General features: G+C 37.7%; 1 protein-coding gene across 1 annotated transcript; it reads left to right on the top strand.

The window, feature by feature from the left end:
- Window positions 1-285: 285 nt before the first annotated feature.
- Window positions 286-7,932, top strand: LYSMD3 (LysM domain containing 3). Its single transcript, XM_059837039.1, has 2 exons — window positions 286-826; window positions 2,806-7,932. The coding sequence occupies exons 1-2, from the start codon at window positions 566-568 to the stop codon at window positions 3,412-3,414; spliced, it is 870 nt and encodes a 289-aa protein (XP_059693022.1). The 5' UTR covers window positions 286-565; the 3' UTR covers window positions 3,415-7,932.
- The last annotated feature ends 11,878 nt before the right edge of the window (window positions 7,933-19,810 follow it).

The following is a 19,810-nucleotide window of genomic DNA, read 5'->3' as shown; positions in this document are numbered from 1 at the left end:
GCGCTTCCCCGCCCGGCAGCGCCGGCCCGCTCTCCGGCCCCCAAGGCCGAACGGCTCAGCCACAGCGCTCTCTGGGCCGCGGCGGAGCGGCGCGGGCGATGCGGAGGGGAGCGGAGCACTTCAAGGCACTGGCGGAGCGCGGCGAGACAGCGCCAGCGTCGGGCGGTGCCATAACGCGCCCCCACGCCAGGCCGGCCCCGCCGCCTCGGCACGGCCAAGCACCGGGGCCGCCTCCCGCCACCCCCGCCCCGGGGCTGCGTGCGGCCGGCGCCTGGGCGTGGCCGCGCTGCGGACGTGGCAGCGCGGCCGCCATCGCGGTGGGTCCCATGTGGAGTAGGGGCAAGTAAAGCCGCGGTCCGGGGCGGAGCAGGCCGCTTGGGCTCGGCACGGCGCGGCACGGCACGGCATGGCACGACTCGACTCGACTCTCACCTCCCCACGGCGGCGGGGCGGGGGTTGCTGAGCCTGGAGGGAGCTGGGCGGGGACAAGGAGGAGGGGCCGGCGTGGGACTCCCCGCGGAGGGCGCCACGCCTGCGGTCCGTTTCACTGGGCCAGGCGCGGAACATGGCCGGCAGAGGAACTGGCAGCGGCCCACTGCCCTCCGCCGTGGCGCAGCCGCTCGCCGGCGGTCACTTGTTCCCCTTCGTGAGCGCGGAGAGCGAGGGGCCCGAGGAGGAGGGTGAGCTGTCGGAACTGCGGCCGCGGGGCAGGGAGAAGGTCCGGCGGACCGCGTCGAGGGATAGACTGGATGATATAGTCCTGCTGACGAAGGACATCCGGGAAGGGGACACGCTGAACGCGATCGCGCTGCAGTTCTGCTGCTCCGTAAGTGCCCGGGCGGCGCGGGCCTCGCGAGGCCGGTCCCGGGCCGGCTGCCCGCGGAGGCAGCGCGTAGCAAACGCCGTGTGTCTCAGAAGTGGAAAATTGCGTCAAGAGTGTTCGTGTTACAGCGCAGGGTTCCGGTTCCGTGGGCTTTGCCCCTTAAAACTAACATAAGTGTGAGAAACAAGTACATAGTTTTGGTTGTGGCACTTTCAAAGTACATGTTGCATTCAAAGCTGTTCTCCGGTCACAGGTCGGCACATGTAGTGCCATCCTCTCTGTTGGGCTGGATGAAAAGGGTGTTGGTGAACTATCTTTAAGGGCTTGTGTGGAGCCCTAATTCCATGAAAGTAGAGAAAAAATTCCTCCATATTTTTCTTTTGAATTCTGCTAAATTGCCCTAGTATTTTAAGCATGAGCATGCTTTTGGGAATTTTCCACCCCTGTGCACCCTTCTTTGTGCTCACTACTTCTAGCTCAGTTCATACATTCGTCTGGTAAATGTCCTGCCTACCCAGTAATTTTGGCTGCCAGTACTATTAAGGCAATGACATTGGTCTTGGTTGATGTTACCAGTTTTAACAGGAAGTCAGCTGTGTCTGTTGATTGGACTGACTACTAAATGCACAGGTGCCATGAGGTCAAGTTGAAAATCTGTATGTACAGAATATGCTGTCATCTAATTCTTCAGGCAGAAACAGAATTGTGGGCCTCCTGTTGTGACTTGAGGTATTAAAGTCCTGATATAACTATTTCCTAATCATTATAGACCTTAGCCTCATTAACCTTGGCTTCAGAACCTACTGCAACTGGGTACTTTGAGCAGCTTTATCAGGTCAGGCCTCACTAAGAAAGGAAGGATAACTAAATTGTGCTCTTTCTTGCAAATTCAAGAGAATGTGGAAGAGTGATCCCGGGACTAGAGGCAGGAAGTATAAGTCGCATTGTGGTGGAATCATAAATTGCTTCATTTTTCTTTTATTCTTACCCTATTTATTTAGCATCATACACTTAACAAATACACTGCCATAGTATCTGAAGGACTTCTTCGCATTAAAGAGGTTTGTGTGAACTTGGATACAAATGAACATGATTCCTGTGTGCTTTGCAGGTGTTGCAGAAAAGCACTGGTTTGGAAGTACTTCATTATGGTGAAGTTTGTGACTGTGCCTTCTACTGTAAGGGAGTTACCATCTGAGTGTGAAGCCAGTAATTATCCCAGTGCACTTAAATCCCTGCAGAATATTCCACATCAGACTTAAAATTGAACTTACTGCAGGCAAAATGAGATTAATTTTGAACAAAAAAAGGAAAAGGAGAGAGCTGACTTGGGTAAGGTAGATGACAGTAGTTTAAAAATTACACTTGTTTTCTGCCTTAGCCCCCAGAAGCAGCAGAAAAACATGCCTGTGGCTAGATGAATTGCAAACTCGTACTTTGTAATAACTCCTAACTCAGAAGTTTTTCACTGAATTAGAAATTAACAGTAACTTACATAATTTGAAAACTTGAAGTGAGGTGAATTCTCATTAATTTCACAGAGATAGTTGCCAACTCATAGCTGAACATACATATAAGTTAATGTATCTATATGAAGTGACTTTCAGTCTTCTTATCTGAAGTGATAGGGGTTTTGCATCATAATTAATTTCCTTCTTGCTGTAAAGTTGTTCATATTTGGTCTTTGACCTCTTCTGACTTCATACTGTATGAATGGGTATCAATTTAAAAGAAGCCCAAATTTAATGGTAATAAAAACCAAAGGCCTTTTCTTAGACTTCAGCTTAAAATCTGAACTTAATTTGAGCAAAATGATATTTTGAACAAGAATATGGAAAAGGAGAGCTGACTTGGGTAGGGCAAAAACAAAGGCCTTGTCTTTGTTTCCTTACAAAAGACTTCTATTTCTTAAAGGTGTAGTACTATAAAGAGAGATTTGGTTCAATGGAATACGATGTTTTAGCTGTTTTTTTCATTTTTAGGTTGCAGATATCAAGAGAGTTAACAATCTTATCAACGATCAAGATTTTTTTGCTCTGAGGTCTGTCAGAATTCCAGTGAAAAAGTTCAGTGTATTGACTGAAACCCATATATCTCCGAAAGGAAGACCAGCTCTTCGGCCTGCTTTGTGTTCCCCAGAAGTACAGGAAACATCTCTTTGTGATAAATTCTCTGCTAATGAGACTGCTGGCAACTTCTTAAAAGAAGTCGATCGAGATATAGAAGAAATAGTTAAGTGTAATGATACAAAGAGAGAGAATCTGAATGAAGTTGTTTCTGCTTTAGCAGCCCAACAGATCTGTTTTGAAACTGATGGTAAAACTAAGAAATGCAAGGATCCTTACTATGGAGCAGACTGGGGTATAGGATGGTGGACAGCAGTAGTGATTATGTTGGTTATTGGCATAGTAACTCCTGTTTTTTATCTCCTGTATTATGAAGTTCTAGTTAAAGCAGATGTCAGTCACCATTTTCCAGTGGAATCTTCCCATTTGTTTGTCACAGCAGTATCGCATCAGAAAGAAACAGAAAATGGAATAAATCTGACAAATATTATGAAAGTTGATAATCAAGGAGACCTTCAGCATTAATAGTGGAAGACCCTAGACAACTGTTATTTGTAGATATGTAACATAACCTTAGGTAAAGGGGAATCCACAGAATGCAAAATGCACTTGGAACGCAGAGAAGTGTACTGATGTGTGACTTGCCTTTATGGGCAGTGTTCCACTACAAGGATATTTCTGGGGATCACATAATCTCTGAATCTGCCTGAGACAGGCAATTTCCAAAACTGGGGTGTATATTAAGGGATGAAGTCATCTCTGAAGCTTTGCACTTTTTTGTATTTTGATAGGCATGTTTCTTAGTTAATGATGAGGTGAAAAAATATAGTTCAAACTAACACACAAGGAGTCTGTGTGTTTTACAGCCCAGAAGTGGGCATATGGGGATAGTGAGCTTTTAAATACCTGAAAGGATTTACAGAATTCATAGTACACTTGACATTTTAATATCAGGTTTACAGTTCTAACTTGAAGTGGTGTTCTCATAATTTAATCTTTCCTAAAGAATAAAATTTCTTTTAAAACTCAGTCATTCCATAATTAATAGCCAGTATGAAGTTCTTTTTTACAGAGGCAGTAGCAAACACTTATAGTGGAATCTTGAAATCTTGTGCCTATGGTCAACCCATTCTTCAGTACTTTTCAGTGTAGGCACTAGGGTAATTTGTTTTCTCTGTGATTCTGTGCCTCAACACAGTCCACTTAGGAGTCCTCTTGAAACTTTACATTCTTCCTTGGTATCCTGCTGAAAACTGACTGGACTGCATTCTCATCTGGTCACCTGTGTGTAGAATGAAAGAAGTGCAGAAGTGTGGCGCCTTGCTGTAACTGGCCCAGTAGTCCTTATTTTCTGCTAATAGATTTATCTTTTTCCCCTTCCAGTTGATCTCAGTTCAGGCCCAAGTGATTCTTCAGATAGCAGTAATGTAGGTACTGAGTACGCTAATACTGGCCTTGTCCTAATGAACCTCAAGCTCTTAACTTTTTCCTGAAATGTCCGAGAAGACTTCAAATGATACTTAATGCCTACTAGCAAATTTGAGCAGAATAGACAACTTGCATCTACAGACTTGTGCTTTACATATTAGTGTATTTATTAACCTATTCCCTCTTAAATGTTTCTCTTGGAGTTTCATGATCATCCTTGGTTTTCTCCTCTTCCCCATCTAAAAATGCTTCAAGATAAAAAACAAACAACCCCATAAAAAACATAAATAACACCCCCCCCTGCACACCTCTGGACTCTTCATACAGAAAGGAGGTACTTGTGTACTCAGAATACTTTTAAATAAAAATGGAGATGTTGCCTATAATTATTTTGGTAATACTTGCCTTGTGGAGCAAAAATTCCATTGCCCTATTCAAAATAGTATTTATTGCCAAAACCCAAGATAACAAACTTGATTAGGGCTTAAAAAGAGAGAAGGGGAAAAACAGCATCCTTTAAACTACTATTGTAACCTTTTCAATGAGTGTCTTAAAATACGAAATACAGTACAAAAAGGCAAAGTGAATGTGTTCTAACTATTGAGGTATTCCAAAATGCTTTGTGAGATTCTGAGTGAAGACTTGGGCCCCATTTATTCTCAGAGCACTTGTTTCTCCAAGAAGTGGGGCAGATAGTCTTCACTGGCATGCCAAGTGTATGAACAAGAATTGCCTAACTTGTATTATACTGAAATTGAGGCAGGCCAAAGCTTGAAGAAACATGGTGTAAAGTTAGGTACCTGAACTATCTGTGACTGTTGAACCTTTTGATTGAAGGAGCAACTGTGGAGATAGTGAGCCTACTCATAGTCTTCACATTAGAAAAGGGATTACAAACAGCATGACCTTGATGGTTTGCATAACACTTGATTTCAAAGGTCTTTTCAAATAGCAGTTCTTTTCTTGAAGAGAATATGCCAGTAAGACAAACATAAACACTGAGGTAGCAGTTCTAATGCTATTTGCAAAAATGCTTCATAAAATAATTAATGGTGTCTGAAGCAATACAGCTCTCATGGTTAAAATTTTAAAAGGTGACTCAGACAAGAAAGCTTTGTTCACATAAAAACAATGTTTTCTATATAGGATGAAACTTGGTATATAATGCATAATTTTTTTGCTGCATAATTTTATTGTTTTGCTTCTTCTCCCATCCTGTTGCTGAAACTTGCCAGTTCTAATACTTTATCCTTCCATTTCTTATGGATTCATCAAAGAACATTAAATTAGCTATTGTGATGATGCAGCATAAGGCTAATATATAGCATATATCTGGACTGATGGTTACTAAATTGCTCTTGGTCCAGAAATGAAGTTAACTGTGATTTTGGTTTGACTATGTCAGAAAGGTCTCTGACCTATTGATGTATGTATAGAGGTCTGTGGTGGTACAGCTAAAGAGTCCTCTAGTGTGTCCCAGACTTTGGGCTTTTACAGTGTCAAAGACCTGTGGCTCCCTGGCACTGAGTTAAGGGTGCTGTGCCTTCATTTACCTTAGAATAAGCAGTCTTCAGAAAAATGCAAAGGAATAGCTATTTTATGGGACCATAATCTATTCTAACCAAGAGCCTGCCATGTTTTTACATATGTATTATGTAGCATATTTCATACAGTACATTTTTAATTAGAGTTAACTTTATCAGAATATACAGTAGAACTCTTTTCAAGACTGTAGGACTCCTGATCCTGGTAATCTACAACCATCAGCTGGCTTGCCTTGCTGCAGAATGTGGGGATCTTTACAACTTTTTTCCAAAGTATAATACAGCCAGTAATTTATAATCACAGCCTGGAATTAACAGGATAACTGCTCTGTGAGGAACTTAAATCTGATTCAAGATAAAATCTGTTAAGGTAGTCTTCTAGAAACTTATTTCTTAAACAAACAAACAAACCCAAAAACAGATGAACAAAAGAAACCCCAAAAGCAAACAAAAAAGAGCCAAAACCCCCACACATGGAATAATTGCATTTTAAATCACCTTTTGGAATAATTGCAACATGTTCAGTTTTAAACTTTAGTGCATATTGCACTGCTGGATCATATAAAATCTAAATGTTTTCAGTCTGGTATACTTCAGAATAAGTTCTCACAAATAGTCTTTGTAACTTGTATAAGGGCTGAAAATACAACTTTGTGAAATACTTCTGAGTGAGGATGCAAGTCTTATTTTAAATACTTCTGTTTCTCTGCTTTTAGAAAAACATAAGTAATATATGTAAAATAAAGATTTTATTTTAGACTGCAGTGAAAATGGTGCATCTAATATATTTTCAATTCTATGTACTTTGCATGTTTTATTACAGTAGGCTACTACTTGTATTTGTTTAGGCCAATTTTTATGTATGATCTACTATAAAAATCCTTAGCCAGCAAGTACCTTGTTGGCTGTATTTATATCTAGCATACCATAATTGCAGCCTTTATGGTTTATTCTGTTCATGCCTTGTAAACTTTTAACTTTTCTGCATAAATTTTGGAGAGCATTTTCATTCTTAGAAATAGATACAAACAACTAAGGGAGGGATCAGTGAAGTTCCTAGATGGTGAGATGACACTGAAAGCTGTATTCTTCTGTGCTATAAATTAGGGTTTCAATATATGCATGTCCTAATTTGAAGTTTGCTGAAAACTAAAGAACAGTCGTAAGTTTTATTGGCATTATGGTCTTGCAATAAACTCTAAGCAATCAGAAAATCAGCTTCTAAACAGAGGTGCGAGTATTACACCTCTGGAAGAGCACAATCTAACTGCTTTTCAGAAATGCCTTGGCACTGATCTGTGTCCTTGCAGAACTTGTTCCTAATCAATAGCCTTATTTACCATAGCTAAACTAATCCTGGAGGGTCCAGCCTAAGACTTTGCAATTCCCTCTGGAGGATAGAGGTTACTACAGTTTACTTCTTAAAAGACTCAAAAAGACCTGATTTTTACCAGAGTAATATTTCTCAACAGTGCAGTAGGAAGGCAGTTGCCCCTTAGAAGAATGATGAATGGAGAAAGTAATTTTTCCTCAGGAATTACTGTCTGCTACAGAATAAGAAACTGTACTTGTTCAGGCAAGCCACAACTTGTCAACAAATTGTTACTCATGCAATAACTATTTTCTAGCTCCAATTTTATGGTTCCATCTATTTGCATTTCTTCTGTAGGGGGTTAGGTGTCTTACCATTCGTCTTGCACAGGGAGAACAACTAGCAGAAGCAGTTATAGTCATGGCAAGCAAATTTAATTTTCAGCACACTTTCCTCATTCACATCTTCTCTTCTGTTTTGTATATCAGAAGTTCACAGAATAATGCAGAATTTTTTCCCAGTCATCAGTAAGGTGAAACACTTTTTTAAAAGAAAATAACATTTCAAAACCAAGCAACATTAAAAGCCCAAAACCCCTGATCAACAGTAATGCAGTAACAACAACAAAAAATTTTTTTACTATCAAAAGACAGTAAGATACAGAGGATGTGCTGTCACAGCATTCTTCAAGTGTCTATCTCAGTAATAAGTTTTCAACACTACAGCTGTTGGTTCTCAAATAAAAAGGATGTTTCCAAACATTCAGCTTTGGCTTTTTCTTGGTATTCTCTTATTTTTCTAATTAAGACAACATGCATTGGTCCTTCCAAGTCAGTTTATATTGAAATGCATAGTTTTCAGTTATTTTCAGTTACCTGAACTCAGAAGTTACATAAAGTTCTTCAAAGGAGTCAGCTACCCACGAGCAGCTTATGTCCATAAAGGCTCTGTGTCTTTTTTTACAGTGGTCATCAAGAATTTCATTATTTGTTTCAACATTTTACTGTTGAGGCACAGAATTGACTAGTGCAAATGCTTAGACACAATTTCAAGTAAAATGCATACATTTTTTTCCTGTGCAGAGGAAATACAATGGCATAAAGCTGACTCTATGTGTAGGCATTCCAGAGGACCTTAAAAAGGCATGTCTGCAAAGCACTTAGCAAAAGAACAAAACAAAGGATTCCCTAGCCTCTTTTACAGAATAGTAAAATTAAATTCCAGTGTGTTTTTGGAGAGTCTGCTTAAAACCAACAGAGCTAAAGCATTAAGTCTATTTATACTCAGCCTATTTCCAGAATTCTGCTTCATGTAGTGTAAGGCTTGAGACGTTTAACACTTCAAAACAACAGCCACTATGTTGCTTCAATTATATTGTTGTCATCACTGACAACACCAGAGCTATTTCCATCTTCAAAATAGGAAGAAATGTAGTGATTTTCCTAAACCAATGGGAAAAAAAAAATCACGGTATGGGTAGAGAAGACAATTTATAGAAGAAACATGATTAAAACTGCATTTGAGCACCCACACTTTAAAACAGTAATAGATTATTGAGAAAGAAAAAAGAAAATACTGTAATGAAGTCCCAATATATATGAAACAGGCATCATTGTTTTTGTGATAAAAAGGAGTAATTGTGTGTATTGATTGTCTCAACATATTCTTATGTACAAGATCTTTTTATCAGGGCTCTATGTGAGTAGTAAGTCTAGAACAGTCACTTCAATTTATAATACAATGTAGTGCAACACAGATAATGAATGTAATAATTTCTCCCAAAACAACTCTGCTTTGTTGGAAGCTAGGGACATTTCTTTACCAGCCAACACACTGAATGACTGGGATCTGACTCTGTATAAATAGGAAAAGTAACATTATACCTCTTCATGCTCTTCTTCATCATATTTATCTGGTTCTTCTGCTCTTTCATCATCTTCACCTTCTTTATCTTTTGTCTTTCTCATCTTCAGGTTTTTCTTTTTCCTCATGCTTCTTTTCTAGCCCCTGCCACAAGGCAATCTCTTAACAAAGTAATCCCATGTTACAGCATCAGCATATCCTCCATACTACTAAAGAGTTAATATGCAGTTAACAGCAAGACAGCATAACAATGCTGTACAAATGTTGTGTGTCAATATTTAAAACAATATGATGTGAAGAACAAGAACTTACTAAGGATTTACTTGGTCAAGCATCAGCCATAAGAAACCATGTCCTGTGTAATAAATTGAGATGACGATTTCGCTTTACCATCCACTGTTGACAGAAGACCATGTCATACTTGATAAAGCAAAACTTCACTCTGTATGTAATAACAGAACTGCTTTAAACAACTGGTGGATCACCAGGAGAAAAAATACAAAGCTGTTTCACCTTATAGGTTCCCACTGACACGTGGTAAGTAATTGCCAACAAAACAGAGGTCATGTCCTTAGTTTCTGTATGTTTCTTCCTTCTCAACTTAGTAAATTGTTTAAGTTCCAACATCAGTAGATTGGTGAAACAGCAACAGATTTAAAAACACTGGCACCAGTTCCTCCTTCTGTAAGCTCCAGTAGTAGGAGCACTAATGGGTCATTGATTAGGTATGTACAAACTTCCTGACTCATATATAACTATCATCAGGATTCCACCAAAAAAAAAAAAAAAAAAAAAAAAAAAAAAAAAAAAAACCACCCAAACCCAAAACAAAACCAAAAAAAACCACCAAAAAAACCCCACAAAACAAAACAAAACAAAAAAACACCTAGATTTTTTTTTTTTTTTTTGACAACAGGAGTCCACAAAAAACCCTAGCCCCACATTATTTTTGCTTTTAGGGGAACTGGGTTTTTAATCCAATCAAATTCTGATGGTCAGCTGATCTTTACCCCAGTGAGCAGTGATTCTTTTTTTATTATATCAGGGCAAAAACTATTGTGCATAGTCTTATAAAAGCCTATGGTTTCTTCTTTTGGAATAAAACCCAGGTATATTCTGGTCCCACCTTTGGAGATTTTACAAACAAATATTTCATTTTCAGTTGAATCTTACAGTCTATCTTCTGTATCATACTTCTCAATGATACTCTAAAACGGAACAAAGATTCCAGCTGAGCCAGTCTCTGTGACTATGCACATTCACATTCCTTTTTCTGTTTTATCTGTGAACTGAAAAATGACACATGAAAAACTTGGAAGAAAGCAAACAATTATATATAAACAGACAGCTAAATACAAGAGGCCAAGTACTTCTTCTCACAGGAGGCCACAAATTTCTACAAAGAACTTAAAATAAGTCATGCATACAAGAAAACACTTTGAAAAACAAATGATTTTGTGTAATGAAAATTTGTTTTTCGGTAAGAACTACCACTGCCAGTTCCAACTGCTTTTCAAGGATCTGATTCACAATTCTGCAGATAAAAGCTGAAAATAAAGTAAAATCAGGAAAAATAAATAAATTGCATATAAAAGACTTTAAAAATTCAAAAATCAACTAAATCATTAACAAGATAATTGAGAAACTAAAATATAAAGGAAACCTGAACAGCCAGTTACTATTGAATAGAAGGATGAGTGCTGACTAAAGATACAAGTTTTCAAAACAAAAAAGATTTTTTGATTTTTTTAAATTTTTCACTGTTACATATCTTGTATGTTAATATGGTGCATCAACACAAAAGCCAGAAAAAAGGAAGTCTGTTCCAGTAAGTTAGAACATCCTACAGAAGCAAAGCAAAAATCACAAAAGGCAGACTAATAAAATATTTAGGGAAAAAATCTGCCAAAAGCCTCAATGATTTAGACTAATTAACATTTCTAGCATTTTTTCCTCTAACTATCTCCGTTACAGCTTCTATCTCCCAACTACTTTGAAATATTTGTTTCTTAAAATATATAACATACTTTTTTTGTTTGCCTTCTTTAGTTTAATCTCTCTTGGGAATCTTCTCCAATCTGTAAATAGCTTAAATATAGAAAAATGATGATTTACGGCAGTAATCATTCCCCTGACATCAGGAAAAGGAAGGGTGCTCGATCCTATTTACATGCATGCCAAAATGTTTTAACACAACAGTTTTAGGGATTCTAGCTGTAATTTAAATTGAGGAATGGGAGTCAGGATTGCCATTTTACCCACATAATGACAACCGGCTTCTATCCCAAGGAGACAAAGTTCAGCCATTCCAGTGGCCCATGTTTACTTATTATGTAATTAAGTTTGCAGTAGTGAGCTATAAAGATATGGCCGGGGAAGACTAATACTATAAAACATAGCTTCCCATGACAGACATAAGGTTGGGTTATTTTTAGTAACATCAATGTTTGCTCCCAGTTCAAAACTCTTATGAAGTGAGTAAAGAAAAAGGACAGCAAGAGTGAGAGCTAAAGTTTGCATTTGTGCTGCCAATCAGTTGCTACAACACAGTAAATAAATAAAAGCGGATTCTTTCCTTTTTTTTTTTTTTTTTTTTTTGACAATACGATACTCATCTTGATCTGAAATCATTCCAAGTACAATAATTCTCAAAATACAGAACTGGAAGGAATATATGACTTGGTAATAATTTCTTACCTTTTTTATTGTTTGAAAAATAGTGAATCACATACTTAAAAGATAGAACATTCCACAGGTTCATAGAAAATTAGCCTTTGATAACCTCAGCTATTTCCTGGTGTCCACGTTTCCTGCTCCTTTGCATTGTCCTGGTAGTCCTGACTATCTCTCAATTGCTATAAAGTGTTATTCAGTTCACAGTCAAGGCAATGCAGTCACATTCCTTGATATTTACCTGTAACTGAACATACAGAAAATTTTTCTAATCCCATGTTCAACAGTTTTTTGTTGTCAAACAGTAAAAAACCCACTCCAAAACAAACAAAAAACACCCAATACTCCAAAAATACTACAATTTATTCTTTTATCCTTGAAAAGCATGGAATTGTTAAGTGCAGATTTATTCAGAGACTAAGTTGAAACATCAAATATAACACTAACCCTCTACTCTTCAAGAGTTTCACAATTAAACCTTTATTACAAAACCAGTGAGCAACATTTAATATCACTGTGTTAATCATAAATAGTACCCAGTATTCCCAAGTCTCAAAAGTTGTGTCTGGTCATCAGCTTCCAAGACTTCCAGTACTTCCTGCAATGGAAAAGCTTTGCATGCTATACAAAATAGCAGCTAAACACTTTAATCCATTTAACCTCCTTCCAGGCACAAGAACTAAATTGAGGAATTCATTGTAAATAAGCAGTCATACAGTGCAAGTACATTCATTTATACAGAATAACCTTTTACATACAATCTCTAATGCCAAAAGCAATACCAAAACTTTAGTATTTTTAAATCAGTCACATTTTTTCTTGCCAAATTACCACATGCAAAATCCTCTTAGTTCAAAATTACTGAGTCTAATTGCACTGTTAACCCAAGTAGGGACAATATTTGCAGATATTTTAGAAAAAATAGCAACAAAGATAGCCTTCGACCTTTAGTGTCAAAGACTTCTAGCACATAATCACAGACTCACAGAATCACAGAAGAGTTTGAGTTGGAAGGGACCTTAAACATCACCTTTTTTTAACCCCACTTCCATGGGCAGGGGCATCTTCCACTAGATCAGGTTATTCAAAGCCCCATCCAGCCCCATTGAACACCTCCAGAAATGGGGCATCCACATCTTCCCCAAGCAACCTGTGTCAGTGCCTCAACACCCTCACAGTAATGAATCTCTTCCTAATGTCTAATCTAAACCTACTCTCTTTCAATTTGAACCCATTCCTCCTTGTCCTGTCACTACATGCTCTTGCCCCATCTTTTCTGGAAATTCCCTTCAGATATTGAAAGGCTGCAATTAGGTCAGCCTGAAGCCTTCTCTTTTCCAAACTGAATAATCCCAATTCTCTCAGCCTCTCCTCATAGGAGAAGTTCTCCATCCCTCTGATCAACTGAGTGGCCTCTTCTGGACTTGTTCCAACAGGTCCAAGTCCTTCCTGTGCTGGGACCCCAGAGCTTATGCAGAACCACAGGTGGGGTCCCACCAAAGCAGGGAAGAGGGGAACAATCCCTCCCTCATCGTGCTGGGAATGGCCCAACCCAGGTGCAGCAATTTGATTTAATAATCAAATGAGATTCCCATGCACCCACTTCTCCAGTCTGTAAAGGTCTCTCTGTATGGCATTCCATCCTTCAGGTGCATACTCACCAAGGAAAAAAGAAGACATGATAAATGAAGCTAAATCTTAAACTTAGTTATTATGAAGGCAAACAGAAAACCTTCTCAAAATTGTGCATGAAAGAGTCTACTAAAACAACAGGCTCTCAAGGGGCATTCATAGATGTAGGAAACTATCAGCAAAGAGAGGAAAAGAAACAAGTAGTTTTGATTTCATATCAAGGCTCTTTAGTGAAGAAATAATTGCTGATGCCATCAGTAAAAAAATACATTGACTGACTCTTGCCACTCACAACCAAGGAACTAATTCCAAACCACTGCCAAGGTGGCAGTCACCTAGTCTTGGCAGATACCCTTACAGGAAAATATGAGTAATACCTAACTTAAATAGTGGGGTAAATAAAGAAATTTCTATAGAATATGCCTGCTAGTCTCTCAAAATGAGTGTTGAATCATGGAAATCTATGCTATATGGCACATTACACATCAAAATTTCCAGGTAGAATGAGATATGGCTTTCATTTGCTAGCTAAATAATGAAAGATAGACAGATACATCCTAACTAATTAAAACATTTCCCTTCTCACACTTCAAAGGACCATTTGGCTCACAGATATTTCTCTGAGGTTTTATAACAATCCATTCACTCTTTTAGCAGAGACAATTTATGAAGTTTCTGCTTACAGCCCACTCCATAACACCCTTAGTTTAACAAGATGTTTTGTAAACCAGGTAACAGAATATATCAGTTAAAAATAATCTACTCCACAGTTTTCTTAAAGCTAGACCACTTTTGCCACAGAATGCAGTCCCAGAGACAACTGCACATTGCCACTGAGATAAAAACAAGCTTTTTAAATTGAAGACCATCACTGATGTAATTATAACCCACCCCTCAGGTGTGGCATTTTTGTACAATTCAAGATTCAGTAAAAAGATACCTCAACCTACCAACTTACCCTTTCAGGTGTGATGAGAACATTTGAAGCATTATTTGAATCTATAAAGTGACTGTCTACCTGCTTTCCCTTCAACTGCCAATTCTGGTAGTAAAAAAAGAGTATGCAAAAGTTCCAGTTCTACTAAGGAATACACTCAGCAACAGAGAGATCTCTCTATCTCAGAAAGAAGGTTTCAGGAATAAACACAATACTGAGATAAACAGTAAGAATGATCACACGAGGTAAAGTCAGAAAAGAGAGATAGCATTGTCTCATAAAGCAGCTGGTTCATTGGAAATAACCCTGGCTGGCTCTCAGACACAGCACTTTCCTTTTTTGTGCCTCTAACAGAAATAGCAAACTTCAAGCCTGAAAAGATCAAGAGCACACCTAGCCTCTAGTGAGATGGAAATTCAAAGACACTGAAACTTGTTTACCCAGAAGATGAAAGGGGACATATGGTAAAAGAGTAATTCAAAATTCTTCTATCATCACAAAAGGTTCTAGAAATAAGGATCAGATATGTTCCTGCCTCATTACCAGTTTTACCTGGTTGCACCACCTGGGCTCCAGCTGCAGATCGCAGGAAATACTGTCTTTTGTCAGCCACAACATCTGGCTGGCAGTGTGTTCACTGCTCACACTGCTGCTCCATTTCATACATGGCTTTAGTACATGAACAACTGGACAATAAGGCGTGTTACAATCAAAGCCTAATTTAAAAAAATGCATAAGTTTCAAAAACACCTAGAATTCACCATTACACCATAAACAGAAATTAACAAAAATTCTGAGGGGATTGGATTATGCACCTATACTTCATCACGAATATTTACCCAGAAAATATTTTGATGGGTTTTGTGTGGAAATGAAACCTTACATTTTAGGCTATAAATCAGCTCTCATTATTCAAAATCACCACAAGATAGGAAGGAAAATATTACCCAGTGTTTAGCCACTTCAGGTTTTTAAACACTTTTATGAAGCTGTAACAGCACTTGCCATTTATAACACTCAGAAGAAGCACTCAGCAGCTAATAAAACTAGCCAAAAAATTGTCAATGAAAAGAAGCACTTCTCGCAGTAATAACCACAAGTGACTTCTAGATTTACCTTATCCTCACAGTATGGTAAACAGACACACCAGTCTTTCTGCTTCACTTTCTTCTTTCCCAGTAGCTCAGTTTTCTGACCAGGAAGCTAGAATTTTTACAGAAAAATGATGTACAGCTGGATGTCAAGTATAACTCCAGCATTTATTGTTATCAAACAATAACAAAGCAAGTAATTTTTAGTTATGTTTAAGTAAAAGCAAATCTGAGGTCCTACAGAATAAGATCAAGATCTGACTTCTAATCCAGCTCTGCTTCTGATAAAAACTTCAATAAATCCCTTATCCTCACCTCAATCTTCTTGTCAGTAACACTTACTAATATTTCCTGGATGGACTTAGGGAAAAAAAACCTGAGTACCTTGTACAATTTCCATCTAGTAAATATAATATTGATTAGTTTTAGTGTGTCTTTATACAATTTCAATGAAAGCTGAATTCAACAGTAGTATTTACTACATAGTTCTTTGCTCTAATGAAAAAGTTGAGGGTACTGTAACATATAGAAATACCAAACTGGCTTGTATTGACTAGCATATAATTGAAAAGGCTGCGTTTAGATGGTCTAATGTTTATTACTGTATACTAAATGGAATAGATGTTTGATACCTCTCTTTTCCACACAGTAGTTGCTTTCCAGTTACAGCACTTCAATATGTGTAAAAGCAGAAAAATTCCCTATTAGCTTAAGCTGCCATTTTTACTTCCTCATTGTAAGAATAAAACTCATCCTCAACACATTTTTCACTACCTCAGCCTTCACAGAATAGTGAGTAAAGATATAAATACAAATAAAAGAGACACAAACCTTTGATGTTCATCTCCTACTGTCAAGTGTGGCATTTTTTTCATAGTTTCTCTAAGATCTTGTTTAAAGGCCAAAATGTAATCTTCATCTTTTCTTATTTTCAGAGGCACTGGCTTATTGTCCATACTCAGTACAAATTATGTTTATTATTTACCAGGTCCTGATATCCACCAAATATACAGGTACATTAATAAAAGCTACAAGAAACATTTAAAGAAAGAGTGCAACTATGCACTCTATTACTTCTCAAGTACACTTCATTGCATTTTGATATGCATAGTAACAATGTTTACACCTAAATTTATATATTTTATAACTTCACTTTATCTTAGCATAAATGTACCCAAAAAATCAAGGAAAAAAATATTAAAACTGTCATTCATAATAATCCTAAACTCTTAATTGCCAAAAGCAGTTATTCCCACCAACAGAACTTTCTCAGAAACCACTCCTTCTCTCATCAGTCAGAGTAGTGCTGTTCTTAACCACTTCTATGACATTCTTACAGCTATATAAAGTATGCTGTGTGAATAACACGGACACTCTTCCCATGACTATTATCATGTAAACAGGTTGTGTTGTCTAAAAGCAGGCCCTCACACAATTCAGTTTCTACCAGCTGAATTTAAATGAATTGTTACAGGTTGGATTGTTGGGGTTGGAGAGAGGTTTTTTGTGGGGGTTTTTGGGGGGTTTGTTTTTGTTTAACTTGAATTTTGGAAGTGAATAAGATAAATATGCAAACACAGTTTTAAAAATATCCAGAATACTACAGACAGAATTACAGAATGGATGTTGTTTCTCTCATGTGACAAATGGTGCTAAATTAATAACTGAGTGGTAGGTTGCAAAGCATGAAATGCTATCACAAGTCCCAGATCTGGACCATGAAAGGAGCTTACTGCTTCCATCTATATTTGCTAGTTGGCCAACACTTTAAATCACTTTATGTTGCTGATACTCCTAACTGAGTTTCTAATTGCATTTACAGAAACTTTGTGTGAACTCAGAAAGTGTCTAATAGAAGTATGCAACAGCAATAGTTCACTGCTTCAAATAATTTCACTGTAAGTTAGTCAAAGCTATAACATACTTTTTGTCATTGTCCAGTCATTAAATCAACACTTGAATTTTTTATTGATTCTACTTATACAGCTAGGTTAACTCTGATTTTCCTGAATGGCACCAGATTTGCCCTGAGAAGTTTAACTTGGTTCTGAAACTTTGTTCACAGAATGAAGAAAGCTTTTTTACCTTCTTCATGGTATACATTAAATATACTGGGTCTAGTAATTCTCCTGTAAGGCTGACTGTACCTCAAAAGATGCAGAGTATATAGAATTCAGATGGCACAGAACTGTGCTATCAAGCAGACTACAACATTCACATTAAAAAGTTACAGATTACTAAGAAATATGAAATCACACATCTTAATTGTATTGCTGGACTAAGAGGATGAATAATATATGGTTCAGTAAGTCAAAAGCTTCCCTGCACATCAAAACACAGTCAGAAAATGGTCTTTATTCCCCTTTGATTTTCTAATACACCCTAAATGCCAAATCTCAATTATGCTCCCTTAATTACACAAAATATCTTTCAGCTATTTTCAAATGCTGGCTTCTGCAGTACAGGACAATCACACACTGCTGCCGACCGGGGGCTATGTACAAATCACGAACAGGATGAGACTGCTGTGGAACGTGCCTTGAGCTGTTTTATTTTTCAGCGTCAGTCTCATTACATGGCTATGACTATGGGAAGATGCCAGTAGCTCACATCCCAAGCAGCAGACCAAGAACTTAATGTTACAACTTACTTTATAAGCTTTTTTGACCAGTCACACAAAGCAAAAGCATATTGACAGTGATTCCATCCAACCACTATAAGCACACATACATTTAGTTAAAACTATGCTTGCTTATTTCAAATACAATGCCTGCTTGTACGCCTTAAAACACAATGCATAGAGCTCCATTATTAAGCTTCAAACTTCTAATATCTTGCTAGATAAACTTTTCTGCAGCTTAGGAAGTTATCCTAGACAAGCGTTAATACACAGACCATTGTTCTACTCGTCCTTGCTTTTCTACTTTTTAAATAATTTTTCTGCTGACCTATCTCATGGCTATTGCTTAGCCCTAATCACAGTTCTGCTGTCTCTGAGGCCTGCCTTTTGTAGCTTTCCCAAAACCCTCTGATTTTATGGATTCCCACAATTCACAATCTTTCATGTTTGCATGAATAGCAATTTTCTAAAATCAGCAAATCTATTTATAGCTTTAAAGATTAATATAAACTCATTTCAGACAAATTCAAGTATCCAGTGTTTCTATTATTGTAACGTGCAGAAAACTAAATCATGATGAGTACTTCAACGCACTAACTCCTTGCAAGCAATCCAGTTAAATATGTGATACTACAGTTAGCAAAGGGGCAGGAAAGCCCCTTTGATGATGATTTAAGAAAAATGGTGACTTTACATTATTATAAAATCCAAAGTTCTTAGAGGTGTTCATATATTTCATTATGTTCTCTAAACATGAGTGTGAACACAGTTTACCTGAACACAGACTGTCCTCCAAGATACTGGCTGTACTTACTGGAAATGGTGGTGGAGACCTACAGATGACATCAGGTAGAGCTGCACCTTTACCAAATAGCCTTCACATTGACAGCAAATGAAGCATGTCCTCTCCCTCTATCTGACCCAGCCATTTGAATGTATTGACAATATTATAGATTTTTAAAGATATATTTTCCTTACATGTTTCAATTTGATGTACATATTACCAAGAAAGTTATTGTTTAACTAAAATTACAGTCATTTAAAAACCAGAGAAGATTTTTAAATAGCAATCCATTTTCAATGCCCATCTTAGATTCTTATACACACTCTAAATTTGATACAAGTACAAAATCAGCTTCATTCCTTCATTTCTGCTAGCCACCTCTATATGCCTGAAATTGCCTCCTAACCCAGGAATTTTAAGCCATCTTCTTCTAAACCTTAGATGCACTGCATTGAGTTTAACCAGAAGAACAAGAAAAAAGTGAAAAAAGTTTAAGAACCTTGAATGGTGACTACATTCTAGTGTTTTTTTAACTTTTCTTCAAAAACCAGTTTGTGTTTGTCATTCATTACTTCTTCATCCTGACTATTTTTTATCCTTTATTTTAGAAACTATTTTTGGATCTTGAAAAAGTGACACAGGCAAAGAGGTAATAAAGATAATCAAAAGCCATGAAAAACTCCAACAGGACTGCAAGCTAACTGCTGAAAAAAAAAAGGATGTTGTTTCTAACAGAAATATTTTAAAAGGTCATAAAAGAAGAAGAGTCTCCAAAACATTTACAGTCACATCTCTCCACTTTCATGTTATACCAAGTTTCATCTCATTAATTGCATGACCCATGCATTGATAAATCAAAATGTGAGAATGGGGGGAAGATGTCAATAAATGGAACCCAGAAGAAGCTGAAGCACTGTGATACTGCCCACTCCCACAGACCCCTCAGATCGGTGCAAGGTCTGAGCCTAGAAATCCCATGAGCTGTTCACTATTAACTGCAAGGTCATCTGCGTTCTAGGTCTGGAACAACCGGCTCG

Source organism: Haemorhous mexicanus, chromosome Z (assembly GCF_027477595.1).
Source record: "Haemorhous mexicanus isolate bHaeMex1 chromosome Z, bHaeMex1.pri, whole genome shotgun sequence".
Lineage (NCBI taxonomy): Eukaryota > Metazoa > Chordata > Aves > Passeriformes > Fringillidae > Haemorhous > Haemorhous mexicanus.
This window is presented reverse-complemented; position numbering and strand designations above follow the sequence as displayed.